We start from the raw sequence: 9,939 nt of genomic DNA, 5'->3' as shown, positions 1-9,939 counted from the left end.
CCTGTTGATTGCACTGTTTAGAGTTTATTTATTAGCTGTTTAATGGAAATGAGACTATTTTGTGACCTGCAACTCAAGGCACCCTGGCAATTAGTCAATTTTGCATATCACCTTAACCCTAGTCATCTTGTCATCATGGTCTGTTGCAACCATTGGAGTCTGCAACAATTATTAGCATCAAAATATTAGGGACTGTTTATTTGGGCAGGTACCTGATATAGGCCTCTTGTGGCCTAGTGGGAAGCAATGACAGAGCACTTGGGTAGGAAGGCAGGTAGGCTAAGGCATATAATCAGTTCATGACCCATATGATGTTAATAACACAGATGTCCCCTCTTTATTGATGTGACCAAAGGCTATGACAAAAATACATGGTTTTGGGAGAAGTACCGTCCCCCAAAATGAGTTTGCTAGAAAAAAATACAGCCTCCGGCGTTGAAAAGAGGTCTCTCCACTCTCCCCTTCGACAGAAACATGTTGAAAGGGAAAAGAGCAGTAAGTCTCTCCCACTGGCAGGGAGTCTTAAGGGCTTGTGATTAATTACTCTGGAGTGAAAAAGTTGTCAGCTCTTTGTATATGCAATAAATTAGATACTCCTGAGACGTTTACGCACACACTCAGGTGAGCGCTACGTACGTGGACATCCCCACTGCGCACCTTCTTCCACGACCGCGCCTCTTTATAAAGATTATCCGGACTTGGAGTTGCACGACTACTTTTCTCCATCTCGTATTGGAGCAGCAGTGGAGTCTGTGGTGCACTATAGATTCTCTTCGCATTGCCTTGATGTCGTTACTCAAGACAAAGCTTTTGGGTAAATTTGAAGGTAAGCTCTCCATACTTTCATCGACGTCATGGCTTGGAATAACTTCAAAGTAATATTATTTTGTTTCAGAGGGTGTTTTGATTTCTTGATAACAGCAGCATCATCAAGCAAAGTCGGTTATGTAAACATATTAAGTTACGCGGTGAAAGTAGGCCGATAATGGAACATGCACAATAATTGGTAACGATTTACATTAGTCTGCATCACACCAAATAATGATGAAATTGCCACATATACAGTAATAGTGCTATTTATGATATGATTCACATTCTTATGTCAAATTGAACTTGGGAACGCAGCCTTCTTAGGGTAAGCACACGTTGGCCTCAATATGATTATTTTGCCGTTTTATTGCAATATTAAATGCGATGATACAAATTCATCACAATCATTTTGCAATGTTGTTATGCCATGTTGATAGTGAAAATATAGCCTAATGCATGCTTTATATGTGTAATGTAAATCGACCAATAGGCATAATTGGATACATAATTTGTTTCAATACAAACGTTCCATGAATCTTTTTCTAAACTCATGAATATTAAATGGGATGTTTAGCCATACACAAGTTCAAAGTGCACACACATTTCAAGGCAAGGATGAAGATTTTGTATGCCTTTATTTATTTTCAGCAACCTACGTGGCCTGTTACAGATCGAATGCATTTACGCACACTAATCTACTGGTGAATAGGCCTATATTAACGTTACATTTTTTTTTGGTAGGCAAATCTAAGGTTTATTCAAAAAAATGAAATACAGAAAACTTGTTTTCTTTCAATCTTGGTGTTTTCAGTTTGTTTAGGAATTAGACGTCTGGAAATGTAGATTCATCAACAAGACATTTGTTACCCGTCAGGTTAATAAGTGTTCCCTATGGTTGGAAGACAGACGATCCGCATGGATAGTGGAAATGGCCCAGTGACAGTTATGGATGAGAGTCCCACATCCAGCCCCAGCTCCAGTCCTGACATGCTGACCACCGACAGTCGGCGTCCGGAGGCCCTGCAGCTCTCCAGGGTGGTCCAGGCCGGTGGGCTCTGTGGCAGAGGACGGCCGGCAGCAACCAACGCAGCGCGGGAGAGGAGTCGAGTGCAGACCCTGAGAAGCGCGTTCCTGGAGCTACAGAGGACTCTGCCGTCGGTGCCACCGGACACCAAACTGTCCAAGCTCGACGTGTTGATTTTGGCCACCACGTACATTGCCCATCTGACTCAGACCTTGCAAGAGGAAGGGATGGATGAGGGAGACAGCACTAGACAAACAGAGGCCTTACGCTCGCTGAAAGGTGATGGTTACCTGCACCCTGTGAAAGTATGTAGACCCGGCCATTACATTTAGATTTTTAATTGATTTCGAAATGACATTTGAAACTAACTTGACAAAGTGTTTCTGTGTGTAATAATTGTGTTGTGGTGCGAGAATTGTATTTTCAGCTCTATTCGATATACCACATAATGGAATAAAAAATCATGATAATATAAAAATAGTAGGCTAATAATAACAACAACAATAATAATAATTTACATTAAATTAACATTAAAATCGAGCATATAAGATAACTCTGGTCTAAGGCCTAAGTGATGATACCCTAATCATGAACATGAAATGGTCAATCATGCAGGCATAAAATGCATTTTTTAATGCACCACTTTTTATATCACACAGATCTTTAACACGAATAGGCTTCATCGTATGATTAATGATTAATTCAATGATATAGAGCGGAATTGTTATTATTGGTTATTGAAAGCACCAATTTGCACCACAAATGATGTTCAATTAAATATTTAAAGCAATATCTTACATAATTTCTATTTTCTATTTTCAGGTGCATTGAAATGAGTTAACTGCACTCACTAGAGGATGTGTTTTTCTTTTTATCTCAACAGAAGTGGCCGATGCGATCCCGGTTATACGTCGGCGCCAGCGGTCAGTTTCTGAACAATTCAAAACAGACAGAAAATCGAGGTGCATCATCATCAACCTCACAGACATAAATCTATCCATTGCATAAGGAACTTCTCATTCAGACGACCATTAGTTATGAAGATTATTTCAGCAGAATCCACCTATGAGGACTTTTGAAATTAATAGCAGACCATGGTTCGTCGTCTGACATTATAATTTTTATTTATCAAACAATTGAAGTATCTGCTTTTGACGTTTCATATCATGTAACGGGGGCAGTCACGAAACAGTCAACTCTTTCAGTTGTAGGAAACACATTGTAAATTAATATATTATTGTGATTATGTATATAACATTTGAGAAAGCCTAAATAGTGTTTATCTGTTGTTATTTTGGCCTTGCTCTGCTCTGTTTTCTGCAGTTATGTACTTGTTGGAGGTATTACCGTGTATACTTTTATATGATTTTAAATTCCATGTGTTGGGTAATGAGCTTTCGGGCTTGACTTGTTGGCTATGCACTTTCAGTTAAAACATTTGCACTGAATGCATGTGTGAATAACTTAACATCTGTCATGTGAAGTGGTCTGTCAGAATCTCAACAATGGTAGGAGCCTCTTCATCTCCCCTTCTTTCTTACGTGAATGGTTATAAATGTGTTTGTTGATAATGTCTTGAGAAATAAAAATAATACATGTCTCCCACTCCGTAGGTTGTAAATACGTTTACTGAGATGTATTAGTTGTAAGTAAATAAACATGTTCTCTCATTGAAGACAAGCTATATCTTTTAACAATCAAGAGGGATTCCATTTTATTATTTGCCTAAAAAGGAATTATGAGTAAACATTCTTTGGAAATATGACTTTTTTTTGCATGCATGTGCTGACTCAGATAAATATATTACACTGAAAAAAATATAAACGCAACATGTAAAGTGTTGGTCCCATGTTTCATGATCTGAATTAAAAAATCTCAGAAATGTTCCATACACACAAAAATCTTATTTCTTACAAGTTTTGTGCACACATTTGTTTACATCCCTGTTAATGAGCATTTGTCCTTTGTCAATTTAATCCATCCACCTGATATGTGTGGCATATCAAGAAGCTGATTAAACAGCATGATCATTACACAGGTGCACCTTGTGCTGAGGACAATAAAAGGCCACTCTAAAATGTGCAGTTTTGTCACACAACACAATGCCACAGATGTCTCAAGTTTTGAGGGAGCGTGGAATGTCCGCCAGAGTTGTTGCCAAAGAACTGAATGTTAATTTCTCTGCCATAAACTGCCGCCAACATCGAATGTGTCAGTACTTCCAACCGGCCTCACAACAGCAGACCACGTGTAATCACGCCAGCCCGAGACCTCCACATCCGGCTTCTTCACCTGCGGGATCGTCCCAAGTAGGTGGGCCTGGCTGCCAAGTGGGTGGGCCTATGCCCTCCAAGGCCCACCCATGGCTGCTCCCCTGCCTAGTCATGTGAAATCCATAGATTAAAGCCAAATGAACTTATTTCAATTGACTTTGAAACTGTTGCATTTTGCATTTATTTTTTTGATCAGTGTAGTTAAATATACTTTACATAATAGTTATGTCTTAAAATGCTTCTTGATAATCATGCTTTGGTGGTTTTTATTAGACCTGTTATGTATTTTACACAAATGCACAATTTTGCAACCAAAACACACTCCTCGTAAAACATTTTTTTCACGTCATGGCCATAATTATGCAAGGCACATGGAATGTATCTTTATAGGCCCTAAGCCTATTCATAATACAAAAGAGTATTAGTGTGTTTTATAGTGTGACTATAGGCCTCTTTTGAGATAATTCAGGCATTATGAAGTTGAAATCGAATTGACCGAGATCAATTTAGAAAGTCCACTTTTATGTCTTCAGACACCGTTACATTGCTGAAATATGCAAATTTGAGACTTAGCCTAATAATTCAAAAGAATAACTAAAAAAACTGTCTCATGATGAAACTGTGTGTAGTCAGAGAGGACGAGGCTAAGTGATGGGTTTTACTCTATCCAAATCTGTTCACGAAGTGAGGAATTTCTGTGTGGAGGTCAATGAGCGTTAAAATTAGTCAACAAAACATTTAATTGGTAATTTGCTACGTGATAATTATTTGATCGAATAGAAGTTTGGAAATGGTTAGGTTGTTATGAATGCACTGATCTAAGTGGACGCAGGTATTGGAGTTGTGTCTGTTGTCTTAGAGATAAATTGAGGACTCATCATGGATATAACCAGTTTTAGCATGGACATTGCCATTGAGGGTTTCCGCCATTTTAAAGTAGTCAACTGGATGGGGATTGCTATGAGTTGGGAGTAATCAGCCAATGAAGAAGGAGAAAATGGAGATAGTGTAAATGGCACTGCTCAGACTGTCACAGACGCTATGTTGGCACAGATACAAAGATGAGTCCTATTCTGTTGGTCACACGCATATCTGCCCTTTCATTGGCTATAATGCTCCCACCTGATCTCGCCGGTCACTTAACTATAACTATGTCACTATAATAGACAATCTTTGGTGTAGTGTGATTTTGGTAGAGTTACTATCTGGGATCCTTGGGACGCCCATACCGTAACCCTAACCTTACTTTCCACCTTCACCTAAATCTAAACCCGTTCAACTTCGATGGGGAAACGTCAGACATGGGAAGTCCCAAGGATTAGTTCCTGTGTGACGTGAGCTCAGACTGCGCATGTCAATAAAGACAAACTGGAAGTCCTTTCTCTCTCTCTCTCTGGAAGAAGAACGGAGGAGGACGCATGGAGCCTACGTGCGCTCTCACCAATATTACTTTTATGACAATTACTTGTTGAATTCCCCGTTTATTCAACAGGTAGGTGGCTAATAACATTAGCTAGTCGACTTTATTTAATAATAATGCAAATCGGTGTTTTAGCTATTGTGATATTTTTTTGAACGCTGTCTTAGGTTGAGCCCTGTTAGCTAGCTTGAACTTCAGTGTAATGTTACCGGCGTAGAAATTCAGATTTTTCCAGACCTTAATGATTTCAAGATAACTTATGTTAAATACAATTGTATGGTTATCATGGTTAGTAGCTGTTAAGCGAACCGCTTGCATGCTTCTATCTGGCTCACGGTGCTCGAGGGCCACATATCCAATGCATGCCACTGACCACGTGTTCATTGACCGCAGTAGTTTGCAGGCCCCTCAATGTAGCTAGGCCAGGCAAAACTGGCTGATGTATGAATACTGGCTGTCGAAGGGTGTATCTCATTATTGTATTTTTATTATCATTAGCTAGTACTCATAGCTAGGTATTTAACCACTGATTTCCCCACGTTTATGGTCAAAATTGGTGCATACCGCAGACGGCTAACGTTAATGCAGCAATGTGTCGGTGCATGTGGGCTTGGTGGTAATCAAGCAATTATTTATTGGGAACTTACCCAAGTTGCCGTTTGAGACTACTACCAACATGTCTGGCCATGTGAGTAGAATGGATCCATAACATCACATGATCAAAGAAAGCCATGACTCGACAAACGGTGTTAGGCTATTTGGGCATGAACGTCCCCACAGTATTGTAATAAATCATACTGGCAGCTGCTTGTCCCAGATCCGATGATAAATTGTCCCTTTGGCAGTTTGGCCCCTATTGTTAGTAACGTTACTGTCCACCGACTCTAACCGGGGTTAACGGGTCATAGGCCGCGGTGGTCTGGGAATTGTCTTCCCAATAACCTCCTTGGGATTCGCGACTTTGGCCCTCCAAAGGAGTAAAGGTCTCGGTAAAAGTCGTGACCAGCTGTTGAACCTTCATAGCGGAGGCTTAAGTGTGTGCGCTGGGCTCCCGAGCTGTCATGTGCCCCATGACCCAAAGTTCATCACTCATTGGCGGTCTTATTTAAGTCTGAGTGCATTGGCTATTCCTTCAGTACAGCTTATCCATGCAATATGAAAATCAATAGCTCCACAGTCCTAAAGGGCAATTACTTGGCAGTACTATTTTTTTGGATGAATTTGATAGCACAGAAGGTCTCAAACACTTTTCGATCACCTACATTGCACTTAATGATCCAATGTGGTCATTTTTTTGTTCATCTGACCAGATTGGGGTGTTGTTGAGACCATGGCTATATGAATCTCAACTAACTTAACCTTGAATTTGGCTGTGTAAGCTGACTTATGATGTATTCTACATAAATGTGTTTCTTGTAGTTGGATGGGGATTAATGGTTCCAGACATGCATACAGGCTTATTTGTTGTACTCAGGGTGAGTTGTCCAATCTTGGGCCAAGATTTTTAAAAGGCCAAGAATGCGCAATGCTTCTCTGGTCTGACAGTACTGGAGTTATGAGTTACCATGCTTTCCGTTTACCCATCAGACTAAATTAGGGTGCTGAGATTGTGACTAACTGAACGCCCAGTATTATCACTGACCATACCACTACTGTCATAGATCTGATCGACTATTCTTGATGCAGAGTTAATTGTCCCCCCCCCCCCCTCACAGGTTCTGTGTCTTTCAGGGATAGATGGTGCTGGATGCATTGCTGTGGTACTGAGGTGAGTCCATTCCTAACTATAAACTGTGCTCTGCTAGTCGGTTGTTTTGCTGGTACTGTGATGACTTCACACCTTTGCCGTTTACCCATCTGACTAAATTGGGGTGTTGAGACTGTGACTAACTGAACAATCAGCATTATTCTAAGGAGATAATACAAGTTGCAAACCACCATCTCTCAATTGGAGAGCAATGATCATCAGGATAACAGTCAGTTTTTCTTCTCCCACAGACTTGATGGGCTGGCAGGGTGCTGAAGATGCTGTAGGGGATCATCTAGTCTTTTGGTGAGTTAGCCCTATACTCTGCCGCGGGCCTATTTATTGTGTCGGGGGGGGGTGCAGGAACATAATTATAATTTTGTGCACTGCAAATTGACAATTAAGCACATTGTATTTCAAAATAACAATTTCATACCTTGACTACATTGAGACATCACATGTGTTTTTATTTGTGGGGCTACTTGGATAGATTTCTTAAATTGAATGCATTTTTAGCTGAATTCCTGGTAATTTCTGTATTGTACACTTTGGGGTGCTGACCCTTGGCCTATACCTTTTCTCCACTGCCATTAACCTGCCAGTATACAACTAGCCCAATTGAGTTGGCTGTTTGACATCTAATGTTTTCCCTTTGGATAATGATGATACTGGAGTTGTGATGAGTTGTACATTTTGCCGTTTACCCATCAGACTATTATTGGGGTGCTGAGAATGTGACGAACTGAACTACCAGTGTATTCTGACATATTTTACATTACATCTATCAAATGATATTAATTTGAATGTGTTTTTTCCTAGATTTGATTGGCTAGCATGTGGACTGAAGAAGTAAATCTTGCCCTGTGGTGAGTTTTTCCTCCTGAGGGCCAAACCTGATGTGTAGGTCTTTTAACGAGAGTCCATGATACTGGAGTTGTGATGAGTTGTACATTTTGCCGTTTACCCATCAGACTAAATTGGGGTGCTGAGAATGTGACGAACTGAACTACCAGGATAATCTTTTGCATATTTTCCCTAACTACAATCAAATTATATACTAATAGACTGTTCTTTGATCCTAGATTGCTGGTCCAGTATGAAGATCTAAATCTCAACCCCATGGTGAGTTTGTCTGAGGGCTAAAAGTAGCCAGGGAACTGTTTTCCTTGGGTCTGTTCTGCTGCTGGAGTTGTGATGACTTCACACTTTTGCCGTTTACCCATCTGACTAAATTGGGTTGTTGAGACTGTGACTAACTGAACCACCAGCATTATCATTGATCATTCAATAGCTAAACCTGCAATCCCTGACTGAAAAGGTTTACCGAGACTTTGTTTTGCCTTTTTTCTTTTATCGTGTAGGTTTGTTGGATCTGCAGTAGATGAGTGTCTTATGGTGAGTTCCTTCCTGGTTTGTGAGGTGTCAACTTAGAACTGTTCAGTCATTTTACTGGAATTGTGATGCCTTTTCTGACACAGTTCTGCTGATTTACCCTTCTGAAAAGCCGTTAATCTGAATTACCAGCACTATAAATAAACAATTGTAGAACGTTAAAGTAGTTTTGTTGCCAGCAAATCTATTTAATTTAACATTTTATTTATCTAGGTATTAGTCTTAATGATTACAGTTGGTTATCAATTAAGAAACTGGTAATTTACTTTAGTCAAACACCTATCTATTGACACGATCCTCAAGGTTTGGAAGGTGGCTCATGTACTCAAAAGTTGACCCTTGAGAAATAACCTTTCCCCTTTTTCAAAACTTTCTTGCCTGGCAAAAAAAAACCTTTGGTCTCAACATGAACATGTCTAAATAAATTCAAATTATTAATCTTTTTTTCTGCCCTGTTCATTATGATACATGTTATTAAACTTTTATACTACACTCTTCTGGCTTCATTGAAATATTTATCAAATGAAAACCTTACATAATCAACTACTGTAATTTCCGGACTATAAGCCGCAACTTTTTTCCCAGGCTTTGAACCTTGCGGCTTAAACAATGACGTGGCTAATATGGATTTTTCCCGCTTTCAGTTTTTTTTTCTCTCCAAAAAACATTCTGTGACGTGCTCAGTTTTTTGGCGGCATGAAGCTTTTATTAGACCAATGAAATTGCCGAACGGGTTAAGGTCAAACAACTTGTTTACTGTTTAGATTAAATCGAGCGCTCTCAAACTTCCCATCATTCTGATTACGGTAGTCATTTTGTCACCCTCATGGTAAAGACACGGAGAAATGCATATGATGCAGCTTTCAAGTTGAAGGCGATTGATCTGGCTGTTGGAAAAGGAAATAGAGCTGCTGCACGGGAGCTTGGTCTTAATGAGTCGATGATACGACGTTGGAAACAGCAGCGTGGAATTGACTCGGTGCAAAAAGACAAAGTTTACTGCAAATTTTTTGTTACAAGCCGTGTTTCGTTAAAGCCTGTGTAAAGTTCATTTGTTTTAATGTACCGGTAGGCACCTGCGGCTTATTTATGTTCAAAATATATATTTTTTAATTCGGTGGGTGCGGCTTAAATTCAGGTGCGCTCAATAGTCCGGAAATTACGGTATTTGAATTAAGGACTACAATCTACTGTGGAATTCTATTGTAAGCTACTTGTTACCCAGAATAAACCCTAATCTTAGCACTGAGCCATACATAATGGAAGTTTACCT

General features: G+C 39.8%; 1 protein-coding gene and 2 long non-coding RNA genes across 4 annotated transcripts; 2 read left to right on the top strand and 1 right to left on the bottom strand.

The window, feature by feature from the left end:
- The first annotated feature begins 482 nt into the window (after positions 1–482).
- Positions 483–3,439, top strand: LOC106579524 (heart- and neural crest derivatives-expressed protein 2). Of its 2 annotated transcripts, XR_014381698.1 has the most exons (3): positions 483–826; positions 1,685–2,139; positions 2,718–3,439. XR_014381698.1 is itself a non-coding variant. In XM_045702688.2 (2 exons), the coding sequence occupies exons 1-2, from the start codon at positions 1,702–1,704 to the stop codon at positions 2,840–2,842; spliced, it is 537 nt and encodes a 178-aa protein (XP_045558644.1). In that variant the 3' UTR covers positions 2,843–3,439. The 2 variants fall into 2 exon arrangements, 1 of the variants encoding a protein (XP_045558644.1); XM_045702688.2 differs by lacking the exon at positions 483–826 and having other exon boundaries at positions 1,702–2,113.
- LOC145862333 (uncharacterized) lies at positions 1,427–6,539 on the bottom strand. The gene is made up of 2 exons (XR_014381699.1): positions 6,175–6,539; positions 1,427–2,045 (listed from the first exon to the last, which is right to left on the bottom strand). It is a non-coding gene; the product is annotated as an uncharacterized LOC145862333 (long non-coding RNA).
- LOC106579525 (uncharacterized) lies at positions 5,459–9,158 on the top strand. The gene is made up of 6 exons (XR_001322671.3): positions 5,459–5,599; positions 7,243–7,295; positions 7,526–7,580; positions 8,094–8,140; positions 8,357–8,396; positions 8,636–9,158. It is a non-coding gene; the product is annotated as an uncharacterized LOC106579525 (long non-coding RNA).
- Positions 9,159–9,939: the final 781 nt, after the last annotated feature.

This window comes from Salmo salar, chromosome 19, assembly GCF_965601325.2.
Source record: "Salmo salar chromosome 19, fSalSal1, whole genome shotgun sequence".
NCBI classification, from domain to species: Eukaryota; Metazoa; Chordata; class Actinopteri; order Salmoniformes; family Salmonidae; genus Salmo; species Salmo salar.
The sequence above is the reverse complement of the archived record's forward strand: the minus strand, read 5'-3'. Positions and strand labels throughout refer to the sequence as shown.

Excerpts from the sequence above, each read along its gene's own strand:
- LOC106579524 (XM_045702688.2), top strand. The coding sequence starts at position 1,702 with ATGGTTGGAAGACAGACGATCCGCATGGATAGTGGAAATGGCCCAGTG. Across the intron at positions 2,114-2,717 it reads GGCCTTACGCTCGCTGAAAG|AAGTGGCCGATGCGATCCCG; the intron begins GTGATGGTTACC and ends TTATCTCAACAG.